The 17726-nt window shown below is 38.9% G+C and overlaps 1 protein-coding gene across 1 annotated transcript in view; it reads left to right on the forward strand.

Annotated features, from left to right (window-relative positions):
* PREX2 (phosphatidylinositol-3,4,5-trisphosphate dependent Rac exchange factor 2) overlaps positions 1-17726 on the forward strand; it is a 217378-nt gene that overhangs the window by 192471 nt on the left and 7181 nt on the right. Inside the window, exons 38-39 of the mRNA XM_036338466.1 lie at positions 8934-9036; positions 13297-13364. Of these exons, the coding sequence (XP_036194359.1) occupies positions 8934-9036; positions 13297-13364 (171 nt within the window). The remainder of the gene's footprint in view (positions 1-8933; positions 9037-13296; positions 13365-17726) is intronic.

Here is a 17726-nt window from a genome sequence, read left to right on the forward strand (position 1 = left end):
TAGTTTGACCTTTTCCATTTCTACAATTCAAAATAAATATAGTTTTGGTTAGCTCATTTTGGAGACATTTACTGAAGTGTGGGCACAAATGCCCCATGACAGATGCTGAACTGAAGGTCAAAACTATTTGAAAATGGTATGGTTTTGTTTTTCCATGACGCAGAATAAAATGAGACTTTAATAATATCTTTAATCTTTTAGTGAAGGCTATGCTTAGACTTTTCATGATGGTAAATGTGCACTAATTTATGTTGGAAACAGAAATTCCACATAAGACTGGTTCTAAAATAATTGCCTTACTAGTTATAATCCAGACAGCTGGAGAGGAACTCAGGTAGATCCGCACCTGCACTGCCATTAGACATGGATCCAACATAGGGGAGAAGTTCACAGTGGGAGAATAAATATTCCACACACCTTTTATCATTTACTTTTAAAATCAAGATGAGAAATCGTCAACCCTATGATATCCACGTTAGATAGTCAGTTTTCCTTTTCTGAAATATTTTGAAAGGATTGCATTATACAGCATATGTTTCATATTAAAGAGAAGAATGTGGTTTCTCAGTATGAAAAGGCAGACTTAATTAGCATTAATGTCTAGGTGTCTCAATGCCATTCTGAATTAGATGGCAGAGCTGCGTACAACAATGAATGTGAGATTAGTTGGACAGAAATTCAGGATGAATGATTAAAATCCACTCACAGCATTTAGCCTGGCTTTGTTTTTATTAAATTCTCTTTCCCAGGGTAGTCCTTTGCATGAGTTATAGTTCCACTGATGAACTTTCCTGCCCACAGTCTCTTCATTGCTTTCAAATAGTGGAAGAAGAGGACTCTTTTTAAGATCAGGTTTTGCCTCTTAATCAGTATAAACATGTTATTAACAGGTAGTTTAATAATAGAAAATTCCCAGAATTTCCCATCTTGACATGCTTTATTTTCATTTTATGTCATCTCTTGCAATTTATATCAAACAACACACATTTGAACACAATGTTATTGGTATATATAGTTTAACAATCTGCTTTAGGTTCCTAGCAACTATATGTATCTCCAAAATGTATGCATCCACTTTCTCATTATCACTTATGTTTGTTACATAACATTCCAACTAGTGGTTATACCACAGTTTACTCAACTACTGTATTATTTTGGTGATTTCTCTATTGTATCCTTGCCACATCAGAGGCATCTTTCTTTATGTAGCTGATCATATTTCAATTTTATTTCCCATTAAGCCAAAAGAAGACAAAAATATCCTCCAGGTATAATTACTGGCGTTTAAACCTCTGGTTTATATGCTATTATTCAGGTTCCAGAAGGACTGCCCTCATGCACAACACAACCAGGCCAGGTGGTCGTGGGGCCCGCCCCCCTTTACCTTGCGTAAAGAGGGTACATATCATGCTTCTCTTCCAAATGGGCACTGACATTTCAGCAATGCTTTCATTTACACTCCTTGGTTTAACAAGTACAAACATTTGAAGATCTTTTGAATTTCCTTTTCCACCAAGATGTATGCTACATATTGTCCAGATGCATGCCTTACAGCAACTTTACCTTATGCCAAAGTGAGTGTCTTTAACTTTTTGCTAAAGTGAACATTTTTAAAGTATGGAATCAGCACTGCGGCTGTTAAAGTTCCCTTTTGTCCTCCTGCCAGTTATTTGTTGCAGGCAATCCAGAAGCATGCCATGGGGATTTCTCCGTGTCCCTTTGATTTCATACTGCAGCAGCCTTCCGTTCAACGCGGCATTTCATTTTGGTTTGGTTCTTTATTCCCACACCTGCTTACTAGCCAACTGGTTTTCTTTAACTGATAAAAATCAGGATCCGCACATGTTATAAAATCCGAGGCATGAGTCCTAATGTGTCCAAAACCAAAGACGCCCTTTTCCTCCCGCTCCATCAGCTTCAGCTTCCTGCGCCGTGGGAACCAGTGGGTGGACATTTCCAGAGGCTACCTGACAAGATGTGTCAGAGAAATTTCTAGTGAGGGCAAGAAATCTGGAATTATTTTTCCCCTCTAAGGACTTACTCCAGAGGGTTTTGTCCACACTCTCTGGTTCTATTAACCATGGGGTTTGGGTGGTGTCAGAGCCCTGGGCTGGCCCTGAGGGAAAGGGGTCATCTGAACGCAAGTCTCATGTTTCTCACTCGCCCATGACGTCTGTGAATTAAAACTTTGGAGCCTCTGTACTCATAAATTACCTTTTATCTTCATGCTTTGTTGAGGGGGTGAATTTCTTCTCGGAAATAAGGTCCTGCATTTTTTACTGCCATCCAGTCAGGCTTGTGAACAGCATCACCAGGAGGGGGTCCCCGCATCCGGGACTCACCAGCCCCAGTCAGCATCACCACTATCTTCCGTTTAAAACCACATATCAGTGTGGGAGAGAAACATTCTGTGGCAACACCAGCCTGTTCTCATCATTAAAACAACGTAATGATGATGAACATCAAGCTGGCCATCATCTATGTATTCCAGCGTTAGGCTGCTTTTTCTTTAATACGTTGTAGAAACTAACTTTAACATGTATAAAGTTTTAGGAACTACGGGGATATAAATATAGAGATTAGGGATATAGATATATGAAGTTTCTAACTTCAAAGAGGTCTATTTCTAAAATGCTTTCTTATTTTGTTATTTGGAAATTGAGATATATTTTCACATTTGGCAGTGTTACAGACGGTGATTGAATTCTCAGTCATTCTTCTTCCCTTTCTGTTACTGCACACAAGGGGTTGGCCACTTGGGGCGCTCTATTCAAGGACTAGACATGGTTGTGGTGGGGTAGTTTGTTTAATTGTGACAGGTAAAGAAGACAGGATTTCTATCCAAAACTCTGTCTCTGGAAAGGTAGGCTCAGCCATTGCTTATGTGGACTATTTGGTTAGATACACGTTGACTTCTTTGCACTGGGCTTACCAGGTTGAGTTGCTGTCAAGCTCATCTGTTTATAGCTGCATTTGCAAAATACTGCGGTACATTTTATCACTTAGCAAGAAGAGCATTTAGTAACAACCACCCAGACCTTGAGACCCTTGTCCTATCTAACACTTCCCTACCAGCTAAAAATTTATATAACCCGTCCTGTGACCATAGCATAGGACCTAACGTGTGATTGTAAGCATTTGTTAGAAAAATGAAATCCAGGAGTTAAAATACAAGACAATAAAGAAAACTATGTATTACCAATTTGGTTAATGAAAAAGTTGATATTTCAAATGATGATCAACAGTGTAGTGACCCTCGATTCCTACAAGCAATTTTTTAAAAAAGTATTTTTCAGATAAGTTATCAATGAACAATTTTGAAAACCACTTTTGTTTGAACTTCAAAGGACTTTCTCTTAGCAATATCTTATTCTGTCATCATATGACATTGGAGGACAAATTGACAAAATAGGCCTCCGATTAAAAAATGCAGAATCTTGTAAAAGTGGAGCAGTCAGGGCAGCCTGGTGTGGGTGGTCAGTCCTAAGGGGGCAGATGATGAAGCGGCATCTTTCTCCACTTGCCATTGAAACAGCAGGTGAGAGGTGGAGATTCGCTCTGGGGATTTCCCTATGTAGATTAGATTCTGTGGGACAGAAAAAAAAAAAACCTGCAGTAAGCAAATGGAGATTTCAGATGTACCCCTTTACTTTCTGTGCGAAAAATGATTTGAGAGATTCAGTAACAAGATTAGGAGAAATGCTTGAATTTTAAATCTCCAGAAAGACGGCTAAATAGAACAGAAGAAACATTTTTGCTTACTCATGATCCCAAGATACTGTACATTCCCAATAAGAAGTTCTAAAATTGTGCTCCGTAATCATGAATCTGAAACACATTGGTCTAAAACACTTCTTTTATATAAGGGTAGGAATAACAATGACAGAGCTGACATTTAAAGTTGTCATTAAATATAACTATAGTTTCAATTATTTTTAACAATTATAATTGGATTATGACTGAATCAACTGTTCTCACTTGTTTGATATCTAATAAAATACTTAATGAATCAGAATGAAAAAAAAATAAAATTGTGCTCTAATCTTTAGAACAGAAAAAATAAAATGCTATAATGGGGCTCTGAGAAAATAGCAAAATATATCCTACTCAGAGCAGAATGGTGGTTAACAGGGGCTTGGAGGGGGGAAATAGGGAGATATTGGTCAATGGTACAACATTTCAGTGATGCAAGATGAATAAATTCTGGAGATCTAATGTACAACAATGTGACTATAGTTAACAGTACTGTGCTATATACCTGACATTGCTTAAATGTTTTCAACACACACACACACACACACACACACACACACACACACACACCACACCACACACACCACACACCACACACAAAGAGTAGGAAAGTAGTACTATGTGAGGTGATGGATATATTAATTAGCTTGACTATGATGACTATTTCACAATGTATACTGCAATTAGATATAATTGAACCCCCCTCCCCACCCCCCGCAAGAGGCTATGGAAAAGCAGAAATGGGGCTGATGTTAGTAGAGGGAGAGAGGAGAAGGAGCCCAGGCAGAGATGACTTCACAGAGATACATGTGAGCTGGGTTTAAAACAGGGAATCTTAGTGCAGCCTCCTGGTGCGACTAGCCACACCAGCAGGGCCAGAGCTTATTTCTATAGGTAATACTGGAAACTTGCTTGAGTGATTGCTGGCTTATGGATACTAGCTATTGTTAGACTGTCACATTTTCCTAAAGAGAGAGTATATATATTTAGTACTTTATTCCATCTGTGTATAAGTGTGTGTATAAGTGAATTCCTTATTATTGAAAACAAGTAGTCTGTTTGCCCGTTTTTCACATAATAATACTTAAGTGTTTTATTAAGAAAAGTGTCTTCTCTGTTACAGGGGATCAAGGACACAGGGGCTGGGTTTTTGAGATCCCTGAGGACCTGTGACAGCTTCTCGAGCTTTTCATTTGTCACAAATGCATTGCTAAGGGTGAACAAGGTGGGAAAGACCAATAGGTCAGCAGTGGTCTTTCCATATTAATGTCACGGACACTCTGTCTGTGTAGAAGCATAGCAGCCAATCCAGGACTGATCAGTACTTAACATTCTGCATCAGCCCTAGGTGTACCATTCTCCCTCAGTGTGAGGTAACAGAAGGGAGCAGGGGACATATAACCCTGCGACATTAAGCAATTAGTTTCTTCAGTCAGCTGTTTCATTCTAGTTGTCAATAGACTTTTCACAGTGGCGCTCTGTGCTCAGCGGTGAAAAGTAATTAGATGGCAGAATAAATGAGATCATTGCAGGAATGAACACTCTGCACAGAACAGTGCATTTTATATCGAAAAATGCAAATCTGTCATAGAGAAGGTACACGGTCTCCCTTCAATTTATTTTTACTACTTGATTGCCTTACACTCGTTATACTTATTTAACATGCTTCACATCTAAGTTCCTTTTTAATCACGAACACATTCATTTTAGTATGATGAGGTCTACATTAATAGTGAAGTGATTTGGGCCGACTGAATTAAACTTTCCCAAAACGACGAATTTAAAGTATAAATGCTGCCCAACTGGTGTGGCTCAGTGGTTGAGCCCAGAGGTCACCAGTTCGATTCCTGGTCAGGGTACATGACCAGGTTGCAGGCTCAATCCCCAGTAGGGAACATGACGGGGGGGTCGGGGGGTGAGGCAGTTGATGTTTCTATCTCTCTATTCCTCTCCCTCTTTCTTGAAAATCAATTTTAAAAACATATCTAAAGTATAAATGCTGAGCCAAGATTGTGATTGTTGTATTATGGATGTGGGAGCTAGAATTCTCTAAATGCAGTCATCTACGTGATACAATTTTGCAGTAATGGAAAGAGACCTAGATTTTGAATCAGAAAATGGTTTTGAATTCTGTGACTAACTCCCTTTGTGACCGTGATTACAATACCTGGTCCCTTAGAGACTTGTTGGTGAAATATGAATAATGATATTTTTTTCTAAAAAAAGGGAGGGGAAATAAAAACAAAGTATCCTTTGCTAAAGGTTGCATTTTTATTTTTAATTACTTTGAAAAATATGTTTTCACTTTAACATCTACATAATGTTAATTTATTCAAAATTATTGTGGCTGCAGATTCAGAAATCTTCATTACATTAGGTTTTCAGGTGATTTATTGAAGGTGATTTAGCTTATAACTAGAATCCGAATGCCCCTCCTCCACTAATCATAAGAAAATTTGGAATCACCCCAAGAGATAGCAATATAATCATTAGCTACCAAGCAAAACCTCAGAATTTCTGACTGTGACCTTGCTGAGAATTAGCAAATAAATCCACTGTAGGAAACAGAACTCAAAGCCACAAACCTTACATTCTTCTCCTTTCCCATGTCAGGTTAAGTTACTGCGTCCCCCTCTTGGCCCAAAAGGGGTGATGCATCTTCCCAAGTGTTCAATTTAACACATTTCAACTCTTCGGAGGTTGGCTTCATTGTTCAGTATAATTTGAATCAACATTAAATGAGGCAGTAGATCCACGGAGGTTTGAAAATGTAATTAGAGTACAACTGATGTTTTTATCTGTTATCCTGGCAGATGACCAAATATGTAGAAGGTCCTTAGGTTTCAAGAATCTTGTGTCTAATTTAGTATAGAAATGTCATGTTTGATGTTTTTAAAAAGGATTTACATGTAATTTGATTTAAGATTTGAAGTCTTACAAAGTGAACTAAATGCAGTATGACAGATTCAACTTAATTAATGACTGAGCTACACAATTTTCCAATTAAGCCAACTTAGGAAGCCAGGCTTTGTCTCTGCAGTGAGACTTGGTTGAGAAGGAGGTTCGGATGTTGATCGTTTTTAACCCCTAGCATCTAGAAGTAGAAATGGCAAATAAGAGACCAGCATGCTCTTCCTGACCCTTAGCTCCATGGTTTGATATATAAAATAAAATTGATGGCTATTATCTAGGATCAGTTGGGACAGACATCTGAAAGAAAAACCTCATATTAGCAAATGCCTAATTATGTCAAGTAAGACTCTAGTTCAGCCAAACCCCAATTTATAAAAGAATATTGGTAGAAGTTTGTCATTTACTCCATGTAATTATCATAATCCTGTAACATCAGAATCTTATAAAAGAATTTACCACAGGGTTACTTTAATGAACCTCTCTTTAAAATAAAAAAGTTGAAAGCTTTTAAAAATACTTACAATAGCCTTGGCTGGGTGGCTCAGTTGATTGGAGTGTTGTCCGGCAGGGCATGTACCCAGGTTGTGGGTTTGATTCCTGGTTGGAGTGAGTGTAAGAGGCAACCGATTGATGTTTCTCTTTCAAGTTGATGTTTCTCTCTCTCTCTCTCTCTCTCTCTCTCTCTCTCTCTCTCTCTCTCTCTCTCTTTACCTTTCTCTAAAAATCAATCAAAACATATCCTTGCCCAGCTGTTGTGGCTCAGTAGTTGAGCATTGACCCATGAACCAGGAGGTTGAGATTCGATTCCTGGTCAGGGAACATGCCCAGGTTTTAGGCTCAATCTCCAGTAGGGACATGTGGGAGGCAGCTGATCAATGCTTTTCTCTCATCATTGATGTTTCTATCTCTCTCTTCTTCTCCCTTCCTCTGTCTGAAATCAAAATATATATTTAAAATAAACACATATCCTTGGGTAAGGATCAAAAAATAATAAATTAATTAAAATAGTTAACATACAATGGGATTTGAGAAACTGGGATTTCTGAAAGCTAATGTTCCTCAGATTTTCCAAATAATGTGTTGCCCACATGAGTTCACATAGGCACATGTACTGTATGAGTCAGTAGCAAGGAGCAGTGGAGATGGCATTAGTACCCTGCTGGCTCTCTGCATTTCCAACCTTGTTTCTCCTCCTCCACACACATACTTACAGTCCTGGATGCCCCAGGATAGAAACATATTGCATTACCACCTGGAGCCCTGCACCCCCTTTTCCACATTGGGTGAATTTGTACAGTGGCAGTAGGAATACTCTGGAATCCATTTCTGCATCAGGATACCTTAATAATCTAACTATAAATGGAAGTGACTATGAATCATAAACATAGGTCCCAGTAACCTAACCTAAATGCCCCCCTAATTTACTTCATTTAGTTTAGTTCCAGAAATAACCATGGCCATTTGAACAAAGGAAAAATAGAAGGCTCACCGGTCATTGAATTCAGGGACTGAATTATGAATTTTCTTGGGGCTACTCTGGGTACTGCATTCTTGTATAATTAATTAAAGGTTCCTTTGGAAAATTTTACAGCCTTTAAGTCCAAGAAATATACTTTTTAAAAATCAATTCTGAACTTAGTGAATATTAATTTCACTGTTAATTTTTCTACTATATTAGGCATAAATCAATATAAATCTATTATCAATATGAATGGAAATATTAGGAAGTCATTTTTAAATTACGGAAAATATCAGTAAAGAATAATATCTGGTAATAGAACTTATTATAATTTTGCTTATTTAATTTCCTGTGTACAAACTTTCAAATAAACATAGTTCATTATGAGTTTGTTTGAAATTTAAACACTTAATTTTGGACTCCAACAGTGTAGCTCTATCATCTATTTTGAACAGGTATTTTGTAGAAAAATCAATGGTTCATTGTCTAGTTGCTTTAATTTTGTCTGGTGCCTTTTGATTTTGAAATTAGTGTAGGGGAGGAAAATTAAACTTTCCTCTGTCCTTCTGAGTTCTTAGCTGAGACCCCTGTAATAAAGGACAGATTGACAAGAGAAAATTATAAACAAAAATTTATTAATATGTATACATCATGTATACATGGGAGATGCCGAGGGGAAAGTAAGTAACTCTCCAAGAAGGTATATATGGGGGTGGTGTATTCTGCTAGCTTCATTAGTAATCCCAAGTGTCTTGAAATGCTCACCAGGAACCGGTGGGATTTGACTTGCCCTTGCCTTTGCTCACAGGTGCACCCTGAGCGTGACAGTGGAGCAGGCCATCATTCTGGCCAGAAGCCACGGACTGCCTCCTCGCTACATTATGCAGGCTACGGATGTAATGCGGAAGCAGGTGAGTCTCACACACTAGGGCAGTGGTTCTCAACCTTCCTAATGCCGCGACCCTTTGATACAGTTCCTCATGTTGTGGTGACCCCCAATTTCATTGTTACAAACTGAACATAATTAAAGCATAGTGATTAGTCACAAAAACAATATGTAATTATATATGTGTTTTCCGATGGTCTTAGGCGACCCCTGTGAAAGGGTCGTTCGCCCCCCAAAAGGGTCGCGACCCACAGGTTGAGAACCGCTGCTCTAGGGAGTTGTGTTATAAGACCTGGATTTGTTTGCGCATCAGATGTCTAACAAGTGCCTGGATGTGACGGGCAGTTTTCCAGGCTCAGAGGGTAAGCTGAGAACAAGAAACACTCCCGGGGAAGAAGACAGCACAGATGTCCACGTGAGGGTTCTCCGAGAACCTTCGAGAACCTGGAGAAAAGGGTGTCTCAGAGGCCACCTGAGGAGGAAAGGGAGTTGGCCAGGCAAAAGGAGCCAGGGTGGCTTGGGGCTTATGTAAAGGAGAAGATATGTGTCACTTTCTGGGAATTGCAGGGAATAGACTGGGGAAGGGGTCGGGGGAGAGGAAAGAACTGAGGGCCCTGCGTGCTTCTGGAGATTCACGGGGCCTCACGCGCCAGATAAAGCACAGACCTCGGTTTTCCATTTAGAGGATGAAGCGCGCATTGGACTGCCTGTAGGTCTCTGAAGTATGTGTGGGTGAGAATGTCCTAGCTTATAAAGAGGATGAACTTTCTATACAATAATCCAAGAGTATTTGGAGTGGCAGATTGGTTTTTAACCCTTAAAATTCTTTGAAAAGATAGTAGCAAAACTGCACTAATATCCAGTTTAGTGATTATTAGGAAAATGTGCTTACTCTAGTAGAAAAGACACAGTGAGTAGACGGAAAAAGAAATTGAGAGACATTAATTTGTTAAATTTTATTTATGATTTTTAGAGAGGAAGAGGGAGAGAGAGACAGAGACAGAGAGAAAAACATCTACTTGTTGTTCCACGGGTTGATTTTTGTATGTGCCCTGCCCTGACCAGGGATCAAACCCGAAATCTTGGCGCATCAGGACAACATTCTAACCAACCAAGTTACCTAGCCAGGGTGAAAGACAATTTTATATTTTATTCTGCCACCTTTTCTTATGGCTACCATGGAAAATTGGTTTAACCAATCTCTCTACCTGCTGACTTGGTTTGACTTGTCCAGTGATAGTGAAGGACTTAATTTTTAAGATATGCTTTTGTAATTATGAACTTGGTTTACTAAAGAGTGGATAATTCTTAAACATAAATCCCTATGGGTTTGCTCCAAAAAAAACCCAAAACAACAACACAAAACCCCAGAAGCGGTGATAAGTGAGGCCAGTGCTGGCCTGTGGACCGCACTGCAGACATGAGGTGCAGCGGGCACAGACCCTGGAATTTCAGGTTGTGAATCCAGACCTGAAGATTGAAAATGAAAACCCAGGTCTCACAAGGTCCAGGAGGGATTTGTTGCAAGGAGGTTAGATCCATGAGAAGCACGTGGCATACTGCGGGTCAGCTGGAAAAGGGCAAATACAGATGCAACGGTGGCAGGTTTAGGAAGAACTTTTTGGGGTGCATATACACATTTAGTTTTTAAAGGCAGGTTAAGGTGAACATGTGATTAGTCATATCTGGATTGGGATGTGGGCTCTGAAACATACAGAAAGAGACTGATCTTCAATTTCACTCTGTTGCTACTAGATTAAGTTTGCAACCAGACTTGTAGAAGCCATTTCAAAATTGTGGTTTATGGGAGACTATATTGACCTTTTTTATAATAATCTTTTTATAATAGTAAAGGGTAATTATGAGTTGGCTACGTATACATTGTAAGTATATAGACTTAAACACTCAAAACCTTTAACTTCTTATAACTGAAAATGAGGATAGAGAAAATGAAAAAAGTAAAACAATATTATGTAGGCCTTAATGACTTGTTTAACTGGTGTAAGCTTCTTTAAAACATAATATACATACAGTTGTATTAATACCTGTTACTATATATTTATAAAATGTAATTTTAAAAGACTAAAATGTTACGAAGTCCCTGGTCGATTTCTAATTTGCACTATTTTTTAGTATTTATCATCCTGTCTTCCTCCTAATTTTTGAATAAATACATTTAGAACCCTACCCCTTCCTTTGTTGCTTGTCTGTCTGCTCTAAGTTTTTGTGACATCTCTAAGTGGTTCTGAGAGACAAAGATGGAGTTCTACCTTCTCTGTGAAAGATTATGGAGCCCAGGCCTTCTCTTTAGAGAAACTGGAGTAGACTTTTGCAATATTCCTCCTGCTGCTAATCCTATGAAGAGTTCAGCAGCTTCAGGCCATGGGATTAATGGTTGGGATCAGTCTGCAAGCCAACACCTACCAGCATGGGATCTGAGTAGTTAGGACACACCTGTAATGAAAGATGTTTCTTTTGCCTTTCAACCCCTTAGACTCCGTTTTTCAGAGACTGAATGGTTAGAATATTTGCCAGATTAATGATTTATAATTTCTAAGATATTTAGTTTCTTTTTCTAGGAAGAAGCTTTCCAGCATGATTTATTATTCTTATTTCTAATTGCAGTATAGTTTTCACATACAGATTTTGTATATGTGCTTTCCGTAGAGTTGTTTGAATTAAGGGCTTGAGTTAGGAAGAGAGGTAAAAGATAGAAGGAAGGGTACTGTGCTCCTTACACTTTTTTGTAATGATTATAATAATTATTGGCAGCACTTTCACATAACCATCTGATCTGATTAATAAAATAATTGAGGTTGACACTCCCATTTACATCATAAACTTCAAGTTTTCTGTCCTATAAATTATACATTTCAAGTATTCTTTGATGGAGGCCAAACATTCTTTTTTGACCATTTTAACAAACACTGGGATTGCACAGAATTCTGGCTCCTTAGCTACAGTATCAGAGCATTAGTCTGGGCACGAGGACCAAGGACCAGGGAAGACGCACTTCTTGCCTGATACCATGGTGGACACATGTAGGCAAATCACCGTGATACAGGCACCAACAGGCAAGTACTCTCTGGGGTGTACAACCTAGTGGCTCAGGACATAAGTCAGAAAACTAATAAAAAATATGCAAATTCTCTACTTTGCTTTTACAACCTTTCTATAAGTCTAAAATTACTTCAAAATAAAATTAATTGCAATTCCTAAATCCCTTCCCATCTGTCTCTTCTCCCCACCCTCACCCCCCCATCCCTATCCCTTGCCCTATTTGCTTTCCTTTACTTCAGGGGTGGGGAACCTTTTTTCTGCCAAGGGCCGCTTGCTTATTTCTAACTGGCAGGCCATACAAAATGATCAACTTTAAATTAGTCTGCTATCTTTGGGCAAACATTTAATTGACTCACTAATGCCTTGGCAGGGCCAGACCAAATGATTTTGTAGGCCTTATATAGCTTGTGAGCCAGATGTTGCCCATCTCTGCTTGGTCCACTTGAGAGAATTTTTCTTTTTCTTTTCTTTCTTCTTTCCTTTCTTCTTTTCCCATAGGTTAGCATTTGGTAGCAGGAGAGAGGGTTTCAGAGTTTTTTTTAAACCACTCTCCTTTATCTGTTCTCAGTCCCACATGCTGATGTTTTGTTCTATGCAATAACTAATTCCCATTAGGAACTGAACAATGATTGTAGCTTCATTCACAAACTTGACAGATTGTAAAGACTTTTTCATTGCTAAAGTACGTTGTCTTTGTGCTATAAATGTTGAAGCAGAATTCTTACATTTCAGAGATCTACATGCAAATTGTTTTAGAACTATTTAAGAAATTATTTTCTTGATAAGCACAGTGAAGTTTAAAATAGCTCATTCTTTAGCTAAAACACAGGAGTGTGATATAACTGTGATTTTTGTTCCACGAAAGTGAAGATATAGCAGATATTTATAACCTGCTCATGTCCTATTGTCTTATGCATTGCTTGCTTTTAGGAATAAAGACGTAGATGAGATGGTGAACAGGAAGCTGCTGTTTAAACTAATTTCAAATAACTTAGAGGCTATTGGAATACATACCAATCCTTTGAAATAATATATCAGCATATTTTAGTTCTTAAAAGCATTAATTTTGAAAGTGCTCAGATGAAAATGTCTCTCTTCCTTCTCATCCAGTCTCCCTTGATGTTAAGTACATGGTTGGAATAAATACTCTACACTCAAGTGTTAATGCTGTCTTGATTACTAATGCGATGTAGAGCCAAGAGTGATTTTTCTTTACTTTTTTCAGGGAGCAAGAGTTCAGAACACAGCAAAGAATTTAGGAGTGAGAGACCGGACGCCACAGTCTGCTCCCAGGTAAGTGACTCCCTATGTCTGCTCTTTTCCACCCTCTCCCTGCTGTAACTGCTCGAGGCTATGCTCAGTGTAGAACTGATTATAGTCATAGAAACTGGCCTGGTGGACATTCTGTGGCTCTGTGATTAGGCATAAATGCTCTCTGAATGAAATTGAATTCTAGCTGAAGAAAATTTAGAGGGAGCAAGTAGAAGAAGTCTTGACATTATTTAGATTTTGCAAGTTTCATCATGAATTCAATCACAAAAGTCCACACAATTCCTATGAAAATGTATATGCCAACTGTGCCAAACTACGAAAATGCTGTTTTCATTGATACTTTTATGACGGGCCGTGCTGTTTGTTCCCTCTGGCAGGATTGCCTTTCCCATCTGTGTCTGTATGAAACACTCCTATTTAACCACAAAACCCTACTGAGATATCATTTCCCCTTGAAGTCTTGGTTGAATTCCCTTTCTCTTTATGTTCCATTAACATCTTGTAGACTGATTGATTATAGCCGTGAGTGTGTTACAATATCCTGCTACATGTCCCTTTACTCAACCTGAATAATGAATTATTTGGAGGCAGGGAGTATGTTGTTTTGATTTTGCTCATTGCTCATCATTGCTTACCTATGAATATCTGAACTGATTTCAAGAATGTATGAATGGCTAAACGAGTGAATGAGCTTTTTGTTTGTTAGCAGACCACATATTCACAGTTTACATATCATTACAAGAAAATACCTTAATTCACCCTTACAATAAATGATATGGCACAGCCATCAAAGAAATGATATTGATTTGACTTCCCTGGTAACATTAGGGTAGGCAGCCATCTGTCTTGAAGTAGGGCGAAATTAAATAATTTCTTTTACATTTGATTGTGTCTGCACTTTTGCATTTTAACAAAAAGAAGGCCCTTCCATGCCTTGTTGCAGATGAGACACTCTTTGTTTCTATGTACAAAGCAGTTACCAGAGTTAGAATGAAAACTGCAGCATTTATGAAGCTAAATCTCGTTTTGAAATACTGTGTGGGCAGTGAAAGTACTTTCAAAAAACAAAACATATTTTCCCCTGAAAATGGATGAAGTACTACTCATGTTCTAATTGCATTTATTTTTAGTGCTGACTCCTAATCCTATTTTGCGCTTCAAGTCTTGTTAATGTTATCTTCCATATTTGATTAGATTATAATCTAAGACTTTCCTTTTGCCAAAGAACCATTTCATGTAGGAATTAGCTCTCTAGCACCTGGAGCAGACAGGGTACATTTGGATAATCAACCCAGCGCAGTGTTAAAATTACAATAAGAAAACAAGCTAACAGCTCAGCAGGGTCCTCTTAGCTAGAGCTTATAAACAATAATAAACAGTGAGGTAGGATAAGACTCCAGCATCCTAATCAATAAACCAATAAGTACCAGGCTGAATATAAGAAAGGAAACTGATGAACTCACTCTTTTCTTTATTGGGTTATGTTTTAAAACACTTGAAATGAAACACAATAAAATGTGCCAGCTATAAAACTGACATTTTTCACAAGGGAATAATGGCCCTGAGAGAGAGAGAGAGCTAGAGTAGTTTTTACACTTTATTGTACTTATTCTTTCATTCACTTTACAAATATTTATTGAGGACCTACAAAATACAAAGCACTCTGCTGTCCCCTATGCTGAAGGTAAATACAAGATAGAAATAGTTTTGTCTCTCAAGAAGCTTTCAGCTAAAGAGCTGAGATGAGTAAAAGGTAACTCATAAGGAAAGGTAGAAGATAAGAGATTGCTAAGGTCTGCAGAGGGGCTGGGATTCCCTCCCAGCTGGAAACCAGGATCCCTTCCCCCAATGACATCAAACTGAAAAACATTTGGCTTTTATAACCAGGCCATCCATAGGCAAGTCTGGGGTAATATTTCTGCAAATATCTTTGTGGAGATAACATTTGCTACCTCAGTCTAAGATAATATTTTGTTCTAATCTCCAACCAATCTCTTCATAGTTTTCCTAAAACCATTCACTTTCTTTCATTTTTAAAAATTCACTCAGCAAACATACATTGAATTTCAGCTATGTGTTCGTAGGTGTCAGGTGCTTTGTTAAAAACTAGAAATATAGCCTGGCCAGTGTTTCTCAGTGGTTGAGCATCAACCTATGAACCAGGAGGTCATGTTCAATTCCCAGTCGGGGCACATGCCCAGGGTGTGGGCTGGATCCCCAGTAGGGGTTGTGCAGGAGGCAGCCAACCAATGATTCTCATCATTGATGTTTCTATCTTTCTCTCCCTCTCCTTTTCTCTCTGAAATCAATAAAAATATATTAAAAAAAAAACTAGAGATATAGTCTCTTCCATCAGGCACCAGTGTGTGCAGTAGAGTGACAATTGAACAAAATGAAAATGTTATACAGTTAAGAACTGTGACAGCAACCGGCACAGGCCCCAGCCTAGGAATGGAGAAGGGAGGTTGAAGAGTAGTCCTGGCCCAGTCAGCATGGTAATCAATGTCCCGTACAGCTGATGCAATGACACTGGTGCCTATGGACACATCCCATTCTGAGAACTACACCTAGATCTCTGGGATGGCTGAATGTGCTTCAAGAATGATGCCAAGTGAGGCTGGAGACATAGGCAGAAGCTGGATCAGGAAGACACTGGTATGAGATACTGAAGGGTTTTGATTTTAACTTGTAGACCATAGGGAGGTATTAATAAACAATCTTCCTACCTGGAAGATTTAAATTTTAGAATTTATCTCTGGCGGCATTAAGAGGATCAATCAGAGGAAAGCTAAGCCTGAAGTCAAGAGCTTAAAAGGAGATGACTATAGTATTTAGAATGAAGATGAGAGGAAGGATTGGAGAAACATTAGCTAGACAGAAATAATAGTCTTTGGACACTAATTGGAAGAAGAAGGTTGAGAAAAGGAAGATGATAGAATGGCCACCACATTTTTGGCTTGAGTGACAAGAGGTGAATGGTTCTAGATATAGGGAAAAGAGCACACATAGAGGAAAGATGATGATTCATCCTGGTACTATTGAGACTAAGGATCCCTGGGACATCCATGTGGAGATGGCTTTGTGGGCCGTACAGATGAGGTTCTTCCTCCTCTGTTCATACATTGGCTTTTCAGAGCAATTAGCACATCTTCACGAAGAACCAAATATTACATTTCAGCTGGAATGGCACACTTGTCTTATTTTCTATTGCATTATGAAATCTGTAAAGGATTGTTCAATGAAAGCTTGATTTTTCTTTATTTGTATAATTGGGAGGCAAGCATACCATAGTGATTAAAAGTGACATGATGGTTAAGTCCAGGTCCTGCTATGTAACCTTATTTAGTCGTGTTATTTATCCTCTGAGTCAGTTTTCTTTTTTGCACGATGGGGAAATTGCCTTGCAATGGAGTGTTACTGGACTTTAGCCTTGAAAGAGGCATTTGCTTTGTGGTTTCCTTTAACACAACTTGTACTTTGCCATGTACACAGATGAAGGGCGTGAGCTGTAGACTGCAATTCGAAAGTTCTACTCTGCAGGTTTAGATTTGGGTGGAAATATCAGCTCCAACAGGAAAAGACGAAAGTGGAGCTGGGACCACACCCTTTGTGCAGGGCCGCTGGTGTGCATGAGTGGAATGAGAAAAGCCAGGGCCCCTGAGCGTTGGGCAAACAAAGACCTCCTATTACCTAACAATTTAGCCGCCAAAAAACAAATGCCTTGGTGCCGAGAAAAAGTCTAATTCTTACCTATTACATTTTACTTCCAAACTGCATCTGCTTCTCTAAGTCCCCAAAGCCCCACAATTTCCATTACAAATGTGCCTGAACTCAAATAACCCTGAATCACTTCCAAGAAGCCTCATAGAAGCGAATCTGCCCAGCTCTGCAGTACCCAGAGCTATTATTTCATTAGGTGATCACAGGCAGTAGCCTTTGTGCCAGATTGCAAGGCAGATATTTCAAAGACTTGCCTACCCCGTGGCATTAGTTACATTCTGTGTGAACGTGCAGTTCAGAGTAATGGAATGTGATGGCTCAGCCCAGGGAGGACATCCTCTACCCAACATACTGTGTCTGTTCTGCGGGAGTACGGCCGCTGTGCCTTCTCACTCCCCAGGCAGAACTGTTGGGAAATGAGGATAGGCATTCAAGAAGGGAAGAGCTTCCCAATTATTCTGCTATTCCAGCCCCGGGCATGCAATTTGAAGCAATACCATATCCTTTAGCTGAAAAAAAAAAAAAAAAAAAAAGCTGCTTAGAAGTCTATCAGGTCATTTTAATGTATTATTTTTCCTGGGAAGGGTGAAATAAGCTTTCTGATATGAGATGTCCTTATTTCAGTATTTATTTTCTTCCATGGAGGTGACATGTGGAGCAGAA

This window comes from Myotis myotis, unplaced genomic scaffold, assembly GCF_014108235.1.
Source record: "Myotis myotis isolate mMyoMyo1 unplaced genomic scaffold, mMyoMyo1.p scaffold_m19_p_16, whole genome shotgun sequence".
Classification (NCBI taxonomy): Eukaryota; Metazoa; Chordata; class Mammalia; order Chiroptera; family Vespertilionidae; genus Myotis; species Myotis myotis.